A 16,376-nucleotide genomic window follows, 5' to 3' on the forward strand; every position below is an offset into this window, starting at 1 on the left:
TCTTCCTTCTGCCCAGGTGTACTCGTGTTTGCACACTGCCAAGCCAGCTGGCTTTGCCTCCAGACCACCTGATCTGGGCACACCAGTGGGGCTCTGCCGTGCCAAGCCCAGGTCCTCCGAGTACCTGGACCTCTGTGGCCTTCTCTCTCCCAAGCCTGTCCCCGTGTGCTCTCCAACATGGCCAGACATGTCAGCAACAAGCAGCTCAGTACACATGTGCTGACAGAGACAGGCTCACAGGAAAAGTCACCTCTCACAAAAGATTGTGACAGAATCAATGTTTTTTAAGACTCCAGTGTCTGTTTATTTTTGTTACTCCTCTATTACTTGGCCAAAGGCGCCTTCTTTAACCAGTCTCTTTGGTGTACCAGTTTGTTACCACATCCCAATGAAGTAAAGCTGGAAAATAAAGTTAATTTTGACCAAATGAAGGCTGTTTGTGTTGGTGAGGTGTCTACGTGTACCCAGGATGCCCCAACTGCTCACCTCAGCTTGTGAATTTGAATCAGGATGGCAGCCTGGGGAACCCCCAGGGGAAGGCAAAGCCAAGCCCAGCCGTTCCCAGGGCACCTCTGCAGGTTGGCAGCCTAAATGCCGTGCCCTGCTCCTGAGCCAGGACCTGTCCTCACACCTGCCTGTCAGGAGGAATTACAGGCTCCATGCCTTTAACCCTCCATCCCACACCTCCCCGGGGCAAAACCGTGGCAACAGTTGACAATAGTGAGCTTCCTGTCGTGTGCCACGCGAAACTGATGAACAAAACTTCTAGAAAAGACCTGGCGATCCAATTGTAGAAAGCAAACTCCACACTTGACGGCCACAGGACAAGCCTGCCATTCAGGTGAGTAGAGGACAGCGGTCACTCCTGAAAATCCTGCCCCCAGGCCCTCTCGCCAAGCCTGCAGGCTTAGCCCCAAAGTAGTCCTGAAATTGGAAAATAGAACTCAAATAAGCTGGGTAGCTTGGTCCAGTCCGGGAAATAGGCCTCGGTCCTCAACAGCTCAAGGACGATGAGCAAAACGAAGCTTTCTACCCCAGGGAATGATTTTTTTTTTTTTTTTGGCTAAGATTGATTTATTTTAAGATGTGCTAGTTCACTCCCCAGAAGGCTATAACAGCCAGCACTGGACCAGGTCAACCCTAGGCACCTTACCTGTCTCCCGCCTGAGTGGCAGGGGCCCAAACACTTAAGCCACCTTCTCCTGCTCTTCCCAGGCCATTAGCAAAGAGCTGGATCCAATGGACAGCACCCACAGGGGATGCTAGCACCGCAGGCGGAGGTTTTACCTGCAAGACAGCAAAGCCAGCCCCAGCACCTTCTGCTTTATCCAGTGACATAGATGTCTCATCCACTGATACACTTCCCAGGTGGTTAACAATGGCCATGGCTGAGCCAGGACTCCCAAGGGGTGGCAGCAGCCCCAGCACCTCCCAGAGGGCTGGATCAGCCAGCCGCCACACACAGGACGGGCTTACCATGCTGTACCACATCAGCCCTGGGAAAGAGCTTTGTTCGGTGCAGTTTTCCCCAGTGCAAAGCCATGGCCAGGACTATCCCACCTGCTAACACCAAGGTTCAACCTTCAATCTAAGATTTTTACTTTAGAAAAAAACATTCTACTCCACTACAAGATTTGGAAACCACTGATTGGGCTGGTGTGGTAGCCTAGAGGTTACTCCACTCCCCATCCATCCCTGCTTGTGGCCTGGCAAAGCAGCAGAGGACGGCCCAAGGCCTTGGGACCCTGCACCCACGTGGGAGACCTGGAAGAGGCTCCTGGCTTCAGATCAGCTCAGCTCTGGCCACTGCAGCCACTTGGGGCACGAATCAGCATATGCAAGATCTTTCTGTCACTCCTTTTCTCTGTAAATCTGACTTTCCAATAATAAATAAATCTTAAAATCACTGTCCTCGATCACTTTCTAATAGCAGAGATAGGAATACTAATTTCAGACCCACCAACCTGTGCCAAAATCCTAAAACCTCTAAGGTTCAAAAAACACGCACCTCTTTGAGAAACAGCAACCTCTATTTGATGTCACAAACAGGCAAGAGCTATCTGCAGAGCAACTCTTGACGATTTGTAAACAAAGCAAATGTCTGGGTATTGTGAACTCCCTTATAGCGATTCTCCAGAGAGTTCCTTTATCTCACACACGGTAGGTAAAGGACTAGGAATCCAATCCATTCATAAACATGTTTTTCCTACCCAAAGTACTAGAATTCTACCCTAAGAACTTTGAGCTTGTAGGGTCCATTCAATGGAGTATGGCGCCCTCTCGTGGCCACACTCAAAACATGCATCAGTACATTTCCAATTGTTTTCATAGCACATGAAGTTCTGGTTACCTTCATAATTTTATTGACTTTTGTTTTCCCCTCTTTGTATCTAACACAAAAACAGGACATGGAAGCCAGTGTCTTACCCCAATGTCTCCACTCTGTGGACTGTCTCAGCAAATAACAAACTTTAAGATTCAGATCACATAGCAAGTTCAAGTTTCTGCCCATCTTAAAACAAAGCCAGTAACCAAATGCACCTGCTCTTCCTGTCTTCGCCCGGTGCGCTCAGCACCTGTGCAGAGCACGGTGTGCTCTGCCTGATGTCCTGCTTCGGGGCGGGGGAGGGTCCAGGCTGAACCTGAGCAGCGCTCTGGTCGGCTCCCACCATCACCTCCCATAGGCCGCCAGTTAGCCAGCCAGGAATTTATTTCCATATAGTCTTTGATCTCCACCATTTCTCCCCTTCTCCCTTCTCTAAACTTGCTGTTGTCACTTCCGTGTAATAATGGATCCAGTGTCCATCAAACTGCCTGAGAAGTGGTTCGAGCCTGACTCATTTTCCTGAGCTAAAAATAAAAAACAAAACACTTTCATGTTTTCCTGCCAAGCGATCAAGTGAAAAACAAAACAAAATAAAACAAACTACCAAGAAGGGTGGCCCTGGGAAAGCAATGGGGGATCCCCTCCCCACCCCCACAGCGGTTCCCCTAGCTGCAGTTCCGGAGGGTACATACAACAAGGCCAATGTTCTGGGGTCAAGGAGACACAACAACAGGTAATTTATTTTCCCCTTTTGAACTTCCCGGCAGCCCCCATCTTTGCCTTCTTCTTGGCGGATCCTTTGGGCTCCGGCTCCTTGCGCTTGGCTGAGGAGAGCGAGCCGGTTACCTTGAAGAAATCATCCAGGCGGCCCTGGGTGCTGCCCTGGCGGCTCTTGCTCAGCCGCCTGACGCCACTGCGGATGCGCTCCTCCGAGAACTGCTTCTCACCGCACAGGAACTTGACCAACTCCTCTTCGTTCGGCTCGTTCCACTTGAGCTCCACGGACTCTGGGTCCAGCACCTCGGGCTCCAGGAAGAGCTGCTGGGCCTCCTTGTGCAGCCAGTTTTCAGGCACGGGGTACTTGTTGGGGTCGAGCCGTCGCACGATCTCCTCAATGCTCTTGTGTTTCTGGATGAGGTCCACAGCTCGCTTGGGCCCGATGCCCCGGATGCTCTCACAGTAGTCGCTGCCCAGCAGGATGCACAGATCCACAAACTGCGCCTGGTTCAGCCCCAGCTCCTGCAGGACACGGCTCAGGTGGAACTCCTGGATGGGCAGCTTCTTGGCCTCGCTGGCCGTCAGGTGGCGCATGAGCACGGGGCTGCCGAAGGTGAGGCAGTCCATGTCCTCGGTGGCCGCAGCGTAGACCTTGCCCGCCTTCACCAGGGCTGCGCAGCTGGCCTCCGCCTCACTGGGGGCATCGAGGTACGGGATGCCCATGAGGCTCAGCAGGTGCTTGCACTCATCGTTGTGCTGTTTGGTGACCTTCACCAGCCGCTTGGTGAATTTCTCTACCTCCTCCTCGGCCCCGGCAGCCTGAGCCTGCTGCAGCTGCTTCTCGGCCTCGGCCCGGCGCTCACTGCGCTTGGCCAGTTCTCCCGACTTGAGCTGCGGGGGCTTGCCATCAAAGACGTACACGGGCTTGATGCCATTCTCCATCATGCGGATGGTGCGGTAGAACATGCCCATCAGGTGGCTGGTGGTCTCACCCTCCTCGTTCTGCAGCACATCCCCGCCCTGGCGCACGGCGATCAGGAACTGGTAGATGCTCATGGACGCATCAATGGCCACCTTGCGGCCGAAGTAGCTCTTGATGTCATTCTCTCGGATGGCACTGGGGGCCACGTCGGCAATGAGTTTGGCCAGGCCTTGGATTCCCATGATGACACAGAGGGGAGAAGGCTAATAAACAAGGAGGCAAGTTAGAGGGGGAGGCCCAAAGGGAAGAAAGGTTCTGACACCAACTGCAGGTCCCTGATATACAAAAGATGAAGGACCGAAAAAGTCTCCAGCACAGGAGGAAGGCGCCCCTGCTATGCTGAGGACGAGCTTTTGCCGCAGAGAGCAGTGCAAAAGCAGTCTGGAGTGGCACGGTGGCCCAACAGGCCACTCTTCCTCCCCGTATGGGTGCTGGTTTATGTCCCGGCTGCTCCACTTCCCATCCAGCTCCCTTACGGCCTGGGAAAGCAGCAGGACAGGCCATGTCCTTGGGGTCCTGCACCCACATGGGAGATACGGAAGAAGCTCCCGACTTCAGACCAGCTCAGCTCTGGCCACTGCAGCCATTTAGGGAGTGAATCAGTGGATGGAAGACCTCTCTCTCTCTCTCCTTCTCTTTGTAAATCTGCCTTCCCAATAAGGATATAAAACAAAAGAAGGACGGTGGAAGGGGAACTTCCTGAGCCTATGGAATGGGATTATATCGTGGGAAAAAAATCTTAAAACGCCAAGGACTTTTAAGACATCTGTGGCAAATCTGCATTATATGTATATAGTTTTTACTTAAGCTTCCACCTGCTGGCTCACAGCCCAGATGCCCGCAACAGCCGTGGCTAGGTCAGCAGAAGAGGAAGTCAGGAAACCGAAAACTTGAACCATCACCGCCTCCGCAGGGTCTGCACTGGCAGGCTGCTGGGATCGGGACGCCAGGGACCGATCCTCTGTGACACAGGCCCCATAGTAAAGTGTTCCAAAGGCAGTGCTGCCCAAGGCACCCTCACAGTTGTTGCCCGATCTCGCCAACATTTCAACTTTCACCCGCTTGGTATTTCTTCAGCGGCACCTAACAAGTTTTCCTGCACTGCACCATGCCAAGTGTTCCACACCAAGAATCCCCCCACCCCCAACAGCCATCCCTACTGTCTGGGAACCGGGTGGGGAGGCAGAGAGCAGCGCTAACTTGCGCGCAACCTCTTCCCGCCAAACTCGGCCCTCCTTCACGGTCCATCTCCTTCTCACTGCCTCGCCTCCCCGAGGTGCTGGCAGCCATCGCGCGGGGCGGGAGACCCTCCGACAAGACCCGGGCGCTGCAGGAGGAACCCACCCGCTCGTCGGGGCTGCACGGTGACCCCGGGTGCACAGAGCACGGTAGGCGGCAAAGGGGCCTCGGCAGGCAGGGTTGCAAACACGTCTGCACAGCCAAGGTCTTGGTCAAAATGCACCGCGACCTTACAGAGACTGGAAGTTACCCTCCTCCTGCAAGTGGGGGTCTGCAGGATATGCTCCAAAGTCACGAAAGGAAGTGGCGGGGTTGCCTGACAGCGATTCCCGCGCGGGGCTCCGCACCCGGAGAGCGAAAAGGACCCAGTCGGCCTCAGAGGAGCTTCCCACGGAGCCTCACCTGGCCTTCGGGGCGCGAGGCCGGGCAAGCAGCGCTTCTCCAGGTGTTGCCCAGGACAGTCCGAAGCCCCGCTCTCCTCAGGTCCGTCGCCTTCCAAAGCCCGCGCTGCCGTCACGTGACCTGCCAGCCGCGCACAGCCTCCTGGGCAGTGTAGTTCGGGCTCTGTCTTTCAAGGACACCTGCTTTCAAGGAAAACAATTTATCTAAAGAGAATGGACTCTCTCCGCACGCCTTCCCTCTCCTCCCTATCGCTTGTCCCTACTTTATCCACATCAGGCTCCACAGGTCCTAGCTCCTGGCACACCTGAAACTAAAGGACTACAAATCCCACAATGCCACTTTCCCGGGAGTCACGTTCTCTTCCGGCTGAACGCGGCGCCTGCTCCTGCCGACGTGTTCTTCCGGTGGCGGAGCGGCGGCTCTACTTGTATCCGACACAATGGTGAGAGGGACGAGGGGAGCTGGGAGGAGGGCTGTGAGGACGGCTCCGGGTCTGAGGCTCAGCGCGGACCTTCGCGGAGGCTTCGGAAGCCGGGGAAGCAGGGGCTGTGACGCTGCTGGAAGCTCCAGCCTGAGCTGGGAGGCGAGAACGTCTCATCCGGCTTCAGAGCTTTCCATTTCATAAGGGTGCGGGGTGCGCTTCGAATTCCTGCGGACTTGTATCTCGGTGACCTGTGATATGTGGCATCTCCACCCAAAAGTTCTTCTCCAGACGTGCGTCCGTGTCCTAAAAGGCCCTGGCAGGGGTCATTTCTTGGGGGAGCACTTGGCCCGCTTCTCTTGGGAGAGCTCCCCCAACCCCAGTGCACGCTCTCACCATTTTATTTCTTAAAATCTATTTGTTTTTATTGCAAAGTCAAATATACAGAGAGGAGGAGAGATAGGGAGGAAGATCTTCCGTCTGTTGATTCACTCCCCAAGTGGCAAGAGCTGAGACAATGCGAAGCCAGGGGTCAGGAGCCTCTTCTGGGGCTCCCACATGGGTGCAGGGTCCCAAGGCTTTGGGCCATCCTCCATTGCTCTCCCAGGCCACAAGCAGGGAGCTGGATGGGAAACCAGCACCCATATGGGATCCCAGCTGCATGCAAGGCGAAGACTTTAGCTGCTAGGCAATTGCACTGTGCCCACCATGTTTCTTGACCTTATCTTCTGCCCTTCTTGCTAGTGATCACCACTGACGCACCTCCAGCTCTGGGTTGATGTCTGCAAGGCGTTGTGCTCCCAGCGCCCCAGCACAGGCCTGCAACTGGATCCAGGCTCCATCAATGGCCGCAATTGTCTTCCTTTTTAGTAGGGAGGGTGAAGGGAGCGGGGTATCATTGTTTGTGGAATTCGATTCCAGTGTCTCTTGGAACAATGGGGTCCATTTACTTCAAGTTGTTATGTTCTGGGTTTTAGAAGCGTGGCCTGGTGGGTGACAATGGCAGTGAACATCTGTACAGAACTTGACGTCTTCAGCCTATTTCGCAGGCATTAGCTCATTGTCTTCCCCCTGCAAGCTCTCAGGGGAAACAAGCCCCTGTTGAGTGGCACTAAACTGGATCCTGGGACACTCACTAGCTTTCATCATGGCTGTTTTTGTGGACTATTGTTTTTACCAAGAGGAGCCTGAGTTTGAACTGATAGCTTTGGTTTGTGGGTCCCGAGGAGCCCAAGTATTGTGTAAGAGAAATACTGAATTAGAAGTCGAGGTATGGCCACCAACCAAGGATCTGCGTCTTGCAGCAGGGTGTCTGTAGGCACGAGTCCACAAAGCGCTGGAGACTGTAAGCAGACTTTGTCTTGTATGTGATTTTGTTTTTCCCCCCAAGCAGAGAATGTGTTTCTTTCACCACATTACTGCATTGTGTTTTGTCAGGGCCGTTGGCATCAGAAGATGCTAAAGATGCTTGGTCAGCCCACCTGCTACTTTCTGTGTCTTGGCCTCTTAGCCACCCTCTCGTACCATATTGAAAAGTGCCACTTTAGGATTTTGCTTTGTTAAGATTTATTTTATTCGAAAGGCAGAGTAATGAGAGAGAGAGGAGACAGAGCTCCACCATCCACAGGTTCTCTCCCAGTATCCACAATGGCTGGGACTGGGCCAGGCCAGATCCAGAAGCTCTGAACTTCACTCCGGGTCAGTCATGGAGGTGGCAGGGTCCCAGCAGCCGCAGACTTCGACTTTCCACTCAGTCACTGGTTCCTATCCCAGCTGCTCTACTTCTGATCCAGTTCCCGAGGCAATGGCCTCGGAAAAGGACTCAAGTGTTTTGGCCGCTGCTACCTACACAGGAGACCCAGATGAAGCTCCTGGCTCCTGGCTTCAGACTGGCTCAGAAGTGGCCATTGTGGCCACTTGGAAAGTGAGCAAGCAGATGGAAGACACTCTTCCTTTTTCTCTGTCACTCTTTCAGATTAAAAAAAAAAAAGGTAGAGCATTCCAGAGTAGAATCCTGGTACTATTTACATAGCATTTACATTGAATTAGGCATTATAAGTAATCTAGTATGACTTAGAATGTAGAGGAAGATGTGCGTATAGGTTGTGTGCAGACAGTATGCCATCCTACCTAAGGGACTTGGGCATGTGTCCCTGGGCTCGGGAACTTCTTGCTGGCTCTGATCCTACGCCCTCCCTGCCGCCGCCAGGAGCTCGAGGCCATGAGCAGATACACCAGCCCGGTAAACCCAGCCGTCTTCCCCCACTTGACTGTGGTGCTGTTGGCCATCGGCATGTTCTTCACCGCCTGGTTCTTCGTGTATCCTTTTACCAAGTGGGCCAGACCTTATGAGCTGGGTGGGTGAGGGAGAAGCCTCAGTGGGGACCTGCACCCTGCCAGTCTTGTGCATAAGGTTGGAGATGGGAAGATAGGTCCAGTGATGCCCGGGACAGCTGTGGCCTTATTGTCCAGGTTCAGGGAGGCTCAATGGGCATCTGAAGATGTCCAAGATAATGGGCAGAGGGTCTCAACTGAAGTGGAGGTCGGAGAGGTAGAATGGTGGAGTGTGCTCGTCTCCAGAAGCCTGAGGGAGCTGTATGACGTGGGACCGATCTCATCTATCCATGAGTCGTGGAGAATGACGTGGAGCACCACGGTAGAGCCATCTCTTGGGCTCCCTGCCCGCCACACTGAGCCCACCAGGCCTCCCAGAGAGCCCTCTACACATTGCTTGGTCCCCAGAGCAGCACTGGCCAGGCCCCCTGATTTCTGCAGTCCGGCTGCTTCTCCCTAACGACTCCAACCAGCTACGAAGTCACCTCCACCAAGTACACCCGGGACATCTACAAAGAGCTGCTCATCTCCTTGGTGGCCTCACTCTTCATGGGCTTTGGGGTCCTCTTCCTCCTGCTCTGGGTCGGCATCTACGTGTGAGCTACAAGGGTAAGAGCTGTAAGAGCACGGGATGCCTGGAATCCCTCCCCACAGCCACACCAGTGGGATCATTAGGCCAGACCCCCAGGCTAATGGAGGCCGCCTCAGTGATCAGAACCACGAAAGGCAGGTGTCTGCTTGCTGCCACGCATGGGGATCTGAGCCAGGTGGGGTGTACTTTGTTGAGTTCTCTGCAGTGCCCAACACCAAGGCCTCATTCTGACTTTGGGGTGGGAATGGGCTTCCTGGGGTCCCATATACCAGTGACTCGGAGGCTGCTCTGGAAGGGATCGGGGTCAGGGCCTTCCTATCTGTACAGGTGATCCCATTACCAGGTCACAGGGTGTCCACTCTGGTGGCTCATCCTCAAAGGGCTGTGCTTGGGCCTGCCCCAGATGCAGGGTGTCGGGGAGGGAGGGGTACAAAGAATGATCTTTGGTCTCATGTGGATACTCCTCCCCTTTCAGGTACCAGCCACGGAGTCCCCACTTTTGTAGATTCATGTTTTTTGAATTCTGTTTTTTACTATTGCTGGAAGTGTCCCACCTGCTCTCACAATAAAAGCAGATGTGTGACGGTTTTGTTTGGTGCCCATGCCGTGAGAGAAGACCTACCCAACTTCCCAATCCCACTCTTTCCTGTTTCTTACCTACCTGTCATGCAGCGGTTGCTCCTGGAGGCTTAGGGCCATGTGGCAGGGCCATCCCGTCACTGGATCTAAAGGCTCACTGTAGACCGGAAGGGTCGGAGTCTGCCCCTTTGTGTTGTGGCTGAATCCGCCCTTCCTAGAGACCCACACCAGTCACTTCTGCCCTAGGCCAATGCCCTCTTCTGGGCTTTGTTTCATTTGTTGGCTAGGTGGCTATTTTTTACCGCAGGTGGGTGGCGGCAGCAGGTGAGCAGAAGGGGTATGGCCAAGGGAGGGACTGCCGAGTCCTTGCCTGGCCCTGGTAAGCAGGCTGAGGAGCACCAAGCACCCCTCTGGCTCAGGCTGGGAACTCAACAAGCAACTCCCTCTCCCCACCAGAACAAGGTCCAGAGCCAGGGAGGCAAGCTCAGATACAAAGCAGCATTTATACATTTATTTATGTACGTATATTTACTTCAGAAGAAAACAGGTCAGGGGACAGGAAGCGAGCAGGCCTCGGGCTGCTGGCCTCTGCCCACCTCAGCGTCAGAGTGGTTGCATGATAAATACAAGTCAGGGCTCGGAGAGGAGCGGGAGTTATGCGGGAGGGCGCTCTATGCACACGCAGGCTTCTAGGGGGGCTGCACTGAGAGGCCGTATGTACAGCTTGAAGCTAGAGGGAGATTAGCCCAGTGGCTACAGGAATGAACGCCAAAGAGGAGAGAGGGGAGGGACGCCGCTGAACCCTGGCAGGGCAGGGCCGGCCAGGCAGCCAGCCTCCAGCAGGTGGCCTGCGAGCTGTCCCTGACCCTTTACCTTAGGCTGAAGGCAACTTTGGTCCGAAGGTGACCCCTCAAGCAGCTTGGAGCCCCAGCGACTCCTGCACTGAGGACCCCTCCCCAGGCACAGAACAGAGCCAGCTGCTGACAGGACTGGGACTAGGCCACGTCCAAGCAGGCTCCAGGGGGCAGAAGGGTACTTTGCAGTGAAGAACCAGGGGGCTGCCCAAGAGCCCACTCCACTTCTCTGCACTGAGGGAAGCCAGAATCTATTACAAAGGACAGGACATGGCAGTTTTAAGGCATTATAAGAAGGAAGAGGAACAGCACAGGAGTCTTGAGCTGTCCCCTTCCCCCACACAGTGGGCGGTCACAATCCCTCTCAATGATGGAGTGAGCTAAATTTAGGGGGATGTGCTGACAGAGTGTAGTCCTGCTGTCCCAACACACACCCCTGGTGTTTCCCTGTCCCATGGTTAAGTGCTTTGCAATCTGTGACAGAAGGCAACCTGCAGTTCATTGGTTTCTTTGAGAACAGACCCCATGCAGAGCTGTGAGAGATGTGGCCATGGTGGCAGGGCCTGATTCCCCAAGAGTTGGGAGGAGGACAGGAGAGCAGTTCCCTTTCCTGTTTCCAAACCCATGGCAGACACGGTTGACATGACTGCCTCACCCTGCCCGGGAGCTCAAATGTGGCCGCAGAGTGCCCCCAGCACCACGAGGAAAGAACAGCTTCCCTAACTGAAGGCTACCCCTGCACTCCTGGGAGGGGCAGACAGGGCCTGCCAAGCAGGGCTCCCTCCAGCTTAGCTGCCCAAACTCAACAGGTGAGCCTTTGATTTGGGGAGACAAGGCCACCCACGGACAGGAGTGGAGGAGGAGACCAGTGTGACAGCCAGGAGTGGACTAGGTGCCAGGCAGCCTGGAGAGCTCTGAACCTGGGCCCTGTCTGCTAGTGTCACCCCAGGGCTGGGACCCACTCTGGGCTTCCGCTCCTTCCTGCCCTAGCTTAAGTGCATTTAGTCATTACTTCACTATAATAACAGCAAGAACTTCTGCCCACCAGCCAAGCCCAGCCTGCTGCAGATTCCTGCTCCTCTGCTCAGACGACGTGTAGTCTCTGGAAGCTCATGGAAGCACAGGCCATGGGTCTGTGTGCCATCTGGGGGATCACATGGAACTTCCCCTTCCAGTGTACCCCAGGATCGAGGATCTACAGCTCACCTGGCTTACCGACGTCCGCAGCCCAGACCTGAGGGCAGCTTTGTCAGGCACTGAGTAGACTTAAGGCACAAAATCTGTGTTTCCAACCCATCCAGGGCTGGGCTGGGCTTGGCTGCTGGGGGATTCTGGGAGACAGGCTCTCCCAAGAAGACACGTCCTGGGCCACCCTTAAAACTTAGAACTCCAGGTCCAGCGTAACAGACAACTCCCCAAAAGTCTGCTGCCAAGCCATCCCCCACATTGCAGCTTTGAAGCTGAGAGCTGTCTGGCTTCCACTCACTTAGGTGTGTGCGGCCAAATCCCTAAGTGTGACCCCAAAGGCAGGCAGGTCCTCTCCAAGAGGGGTGAACTCCCATCTCAAAAGGGGAGGCCGGGGAAGCTGGGCTCTAGACAAATCAGGGTGGAAGGCTTCTCCTGGCCTCCGGGACAGCTAAAGCCAGCCTTCCAACCAGTGTATCTGGAGGGACATAACTGGGTTCTGGCCTGGTGCAAGAAGTCTGGCTTCGGGCCCGGCGGCGTGGCCTAGCGGCTAAAGTCCTCGCCTTGAAAGCCCCGGGATCCCATATGGGCGCCGGTTCTAATCCCGGCAGCTCCACTTCCCATCCAGCTCCCTGCTTGTGGCCTGGGAAAGCAGTTGAGGACGGCCCAATGCATTGGGACACTGCACCCGCGTGGGAGACCCGGAGGAGGTTCCAGGTTCCCGGCTTCGGATCGGCGCGCATCGGCCCGTTGCGGCTCACTTGGGGAGTGAATCATCGGACGGAAGATCTTCCTCTCTGTCTCTCCTCTGTATATATCTGGCTGTAATAAAATGAATAAAATCTTTAAAAAAAAAAAAAAAAAAAAAAAAAAAGAAGTCTGGCTTCCTCTGTGCCAGGTGAGGGATGCGAGCAGGAACAGCAACTCCAGTGTGAGGACTTCCAGTTTCACTAGTCCCAGGAGGGCCGGTAAGCGGCAGAGAGCTGGCCGGCAGCAGGCTCCAGTGTAACACCCTAGCGTCCAGTGTAGGATGCGTGCCAGGGACCCCTGGTCCCCAGCCTGACACTGCCCTGGAGGGCAGCTCAGTCACACAGGCGGTAGAAGTGGAAGTAGTAGTCCGTGGCTGGCTGGACAAGGGCCTCCGAGCTGCAGTTGGCCTGACCCTGGAAGGAAGGGCAGTAGGAATTGGCAAGGCAACTCTGGGGCAGTGCAGGGCACTGTGCCCAAGTCCAGCCATACCCTCTGGCCCTCCCCCGAACCCCTATATCAGATTGAGGTGCCTGGCCATGCAGAGTGGTGGGTACCCGTGCTCACCAGCAGTGCCACCCGGAAGTGGTAGGTGAATTCGCGGAAGGACAGGATGGTTACTGGCCATTGGTGTGAGGTGCCCTGAGGGGAGAAGGCAAAAGGGTCAACCCAGCACTCTACCCGCAGCCCACCAAACATCCCTCGTGGAGTGGCCAGTGCAGCCCAAAGGCCCACAGTGTTTGCAGCAGAGGGCTCCAGTGAGAGGTAGCAGGGAGTACATGATACTTAGAGGGACAGTGGCAGCCACCTGCTGCAGGCTACAAGTGTCCCTAGAGTCCACAGCCACCTCAGTCCAGTGCTGCCTGTCTTGTCCCCCTGTGTTGCTTCCTACCCACTGTGTTCCAAGCACACTGACATCACTACCATCCAGTGAAGTGGGGCTGCTCCCATTCTCACTTTAGAGATGAGCAAACTGAGTCACATGCTTAAAATTCACCCAGAGGCAGAGCTAAGGTTCAAGCACAGGCCTGTGTGGCTGTCTCCCTCAAAGGGAAGCAGAGGCCTCACTGAGCCGAGGCTTCGCTTTGGGCCCTGGCCTGAACCCCCATCACAAGCTTCTAGCTGGGACACGACTCTTGACACTGTCCCCTGTGGGGCACTAGGCTCCTCCCTACCCGAATCAAGGCATTAGACAGTGCCTTTCTCCTGAGCTAGGGAGTGCATTTCGGGAAGTGGGAGCCTGTGTTCACGCTACCTGGGTCTCCCACAGCTGGGAACACGGGGCCCGAGACAGGAACTACTCGTTGACTAAACTCACAAACGGTGAGCAGTTACCACTTCTTCCCTCCACTTGTCCAGTCTTCTCCCAGGGCCTCAAGCTCAGGCAGAGGCTAGTCCACTGGCCCCAGGAGAGTCCTCAATTTATGGTTGTCTGCATAGCCAAGGAGGAGCTGGATGGTGACAGGGCCCGGCCATCCAGTTGCAGGCCAGGACGTACCCCTGGGTGTGAGTCCCAAGAGCTCCTCTGAGAGTCGAGAGCTGACTGCCGCTTCCCCTCCCCTTCCTGCCTCTGCAGGCTCCAACCACCCCACCTCCCTGACTCGCTGCCCCCCTGCCCCGGGCTTCCAGGGCACCCTCCCACCTCCACTATGACACTCATCCCAGGTTCATCCTTGCTGCATTTCATCACCAAGGTGCCACCACTGCACACACAAGAGGTGCTAGGTAGGGAGTAGAATGAACAAACAGGTGGGTATGCCTTTTCCCCCCCAAGTGTCCCCTGAGATGACGTCTCCAGCAGCTGGCTCCCCCATCACTGGTTTGTGAGCTAGGGAGAAAGAGAGCTCCAGGGCCCGCCTGGCCCACCCCTTCCAGCCCCCTACCTGGGTATCCTGATGTGTGTGGAGACTCTGAAGGAAGCCCCCCTCATCACAGGGCTCCTCCTTTGACGTCAGGCTGCACAGCACCACAGACACAGGGGAGGAGGAACTGGAGAAAGGCACAGTTAGCAAGTCCCTCGGCCTCGCTCTTCCACCCCACTCCCACCCCCAACATAAGCCTAATACCCCAAGTCCAGGGAGGGCCAGGCCCTTCCTGCCCATCCTCCCTTAGGCTCCTCACAGCCAGTTCACCACGCAGAGTGGGGGCCACCCACGCCTCAGGCTGTCCTGCAGCTCTGGGGGCTTCTCCATGGCACCTGTCCCCTTTTCCACCCCCTGTCAGCACTTACTTCATCTGCAGGGTCAGGCTGAGATGCAGCGGGGTGCTGCCGCTGATGGGGATGTGGTAGGTGAAGTTTCCAGGCCTAAAGAGCCAAACAGCCATCTCAGCCCCACTGTACCCTCAGGAAGCCTCCCCCTTCCTGGGATCCTTCAGAGCCTTGGAGAGGGGCTGCCCTGCCTTGTGTGGGAGGCCCCTCCCCAGAGGGGGCAAGCTCAGGACACCTGTGCACGGGTCACCTGAGGGGAGCCCCTGGGGGTGAAGGCACAACCCACCTGCACGTATCTGCCTGAGCGCAGTATTGGGAGGTGATGGGCATCAAATTTTCCAGCACCTGGATGGAGGTCAGGGAGGGCACTGGGTCTGCAAGGAGAAAGGCTGTTGGGGCAGGGAGGTGACAAGACACCAAGAAGCACAATCAGTCCCCCCCACTGCTACACATGCATCATGCATGCCTTCGTTTGACCAACTCTCAGCAGCCTTTCCAGATTCTTACAAAATGGCCAGAATCATGCCACAGTCCTTCCCCAGCAGCCCTCAGAGTAGCTCCCAGCTCCCGCAGGCCTGAGGTCTTCCTCCCGCACAGAATCTGGGACCCACCTTCCAGACCCCTTGCCAGTGGGTGCAGCAGCCACTCACAGACCTCCGCCCTGACCACATACCTCTTCCTAACTCTGGGTTCACGATTTCCCTCAGTTGCTCAGGACCATGGATGGGGGAAGCACAAGAGAAGGCTCTCCAGTCCCAGAGTGGCCACCGCCCAGCACACCTTGACATGTACCCCACACTGGATGACCTCACTGGCTCCTGGTTAAGGAGTGGGACTGGAGTGTACCGGGCAGTGGGAAGGGAGGAGCTCTCTTGTTCGTTTGAGTTCACCTCCAGGATCACTGCTGCCTGACCCTTCCACCAAGGCAGAAGGTGTCGAGCCCCGAGGCACAGAGCAGGGAAGCAAGGACTCCAGCAGGATCCAGAACACCCCGGCAACCAGGGACAGGTGCCCTTCCCACTTCCTTTCTGGGCAAATTCAGATGTCCTTGAGACTGCAGATTACCTGCAGGCAATCCTCCCCCAGTCACCTCCCCACTGGAGTCCAGACCAGGCCCAGAATTGTCTACCTGTCCCTCTGGAGCCACATCCAATGGCTGTTTCCCTCTCTGCAGACTCTCTGGGCCCCGGGGCGTGGCTGTCCACTCTGTGCCTGCAGAGCCAGGGCATGGCAACAACCCATGGAGAGGCTGCCTGGGGAGTATCCCGTGGGGTTTCCACATGCAACTTCAATCTTTGCAAGCCTCAGAAATGTCCATTTCCGGGCTTACTCTTTATCCTGTAAGCCGCAAAATCCATCCAGGGAAGTTGCTGAGCTGCCAGACCAAAGCCAGAATCTTAAGACTCTCCTGGGATGCTGGGACAAACCCAGACATCTGGCAAGAGCCGAAGCTGAAAACCTCCAGCTTGTTAAAGGCATTCCTTATCAATCAAAGGACCACTTCCTTAGGCTGCACTCCCTTCCCCTGGGTCTGGAGGGTGGAATCCTATAACCCTCCCCTTCCCGGGCGCAAGAGAAGCCAGGCAACAGGGAGAGGCCCCCTTTTTCTCCCCATAGACACAAGACGAATACAGGAACATCTCCTCCCGACCTTTCCCTTCTCTGCCCATTCTGTCCCTGACTGTCTCCACAATTTCCTCACGTTTTAAATAAAAAAACCACAAAAGCACAGGGAAAAGTGTGGGGAGCCCTGTACAGCACCTTTCTTTTCCTGGCATGGTGAAGAGGC

At 55.5% G+C, this 16,376-nt stretch overlaps 3 protein-coding genes across 4 annotated transcripts in view; 1 reads left to right on the top strand and 2 right to left on the bottom strand.

Moving 5' to 3' along the window:
• Positions 1-3,031: 3,031 nt before the first annotated feature.
• On the bottom strand, positions 3,032-5,795 carry FEN1 (flap structure-specific endonuclease 1). Its single transcript, XM_004599324.2, has 2 exons — positions 5,667-5,795; positions 3,032-4,228 (listed from the first exon to the last, which is right to left on the bottom strand). The coding sequence occupies exon 2, from the start codon at positions 4,205-4,207 to the stop codon at positions 3,065-3,067; it is 1,143 nt and encodes a 380-aa protein (XP_004599381.1). The 5' UTR covers positions 4,208-4,228; positions 5,667-5,795; the 3' UTR covers positions 3,032-3,064.
• Positions 5,796-6,034: 239 nt separating this feature from the next.
• On the top strand, positions 6,035-9,601 carry TMEM258 (transmembrane protein 258). Its single transcript, XM_004599323.3, has 4 exons — positions 6,035-6,108; positions 8,297-8,406; positions 8,895-9,030; positions 9,489-9,601. The coding sequence occupies exons 1-3, from the start codon at positions 6,106-6,108 to the stop codon at positions 9,019-9,021; spliced, it is 240 nt and encodes a 79-aa protein (XP_004599380.2). The 5' UTR covers positions 6,035-6,105; the 3' UTR covers positions 9,022-9,030; positions 9,489-9,601.
• A 2,978-nt stretch (positions 9,602-12,579) lies between these two features.
• Positions 12,580-16,376, bottom strand: part of MYRF (myelin regulatory factor) — a 28,097-nt gene continuing 24,300 nt past the window's right edge. For both annotated transcript variants that reach the window (XM_058662944.1, XM_058662945.1), the window contains 5 exons: positions 14,874-14,976; positions 14,609-14,683; positions 14,262-14,367; positions 12,946-13,020; positions 12,580-12,794 (listed from right to left, as the gene is read on the bottom strand). In XM_058662944.1, the coding sequence (XP_058518927.1) occupies positions 12,714-12,794; positions 12,946-13,020; positions 14,262-14,367; positions 14,609-14,683; positions 14,874-14,976 (440 nt within the window). In that variant the 3' untranslated portion in view covers positions 12,580-12,713. The remainder of the gene's footprint in view (positions 12,795-12,945; positions 13,021-14,261; positions 14,368-14,608; positions 14,684-14,873; positions 14,977-16,376) is intronic.

This window comes from Ochotona princeps, chromosome 4, assembly GCF_030435755.1.
Source record: "Ochotona princeps isolate mOchPri1 chromosome 4, mOchPri1.hap1, whole genome shotgun sequence".
NCBI lineage: Eukaryota > Metazoa > Chordata > Mammalia > Lagomorpha > Ochotonidae > Ochotona > Ochotona princeps.

Coding starts and splice junctions, on each gene's coding strand:
- FEN1 (XM_004599324.2), bottom strand. CDS start 4,207: ATGGGAATCCAAGGCCTGGCCAAACTCATTGCCGACGTGGCCCCCAGT.
- TMEM258 (XM_004599323.3), top strand. Junction 8,407..8,894: donor TTCACCGCCTGGTTCTTCGT/GTATCCTTTTAC, acceptor GACTCCAACCAG/CTACGAAGTCACCTCCACCA.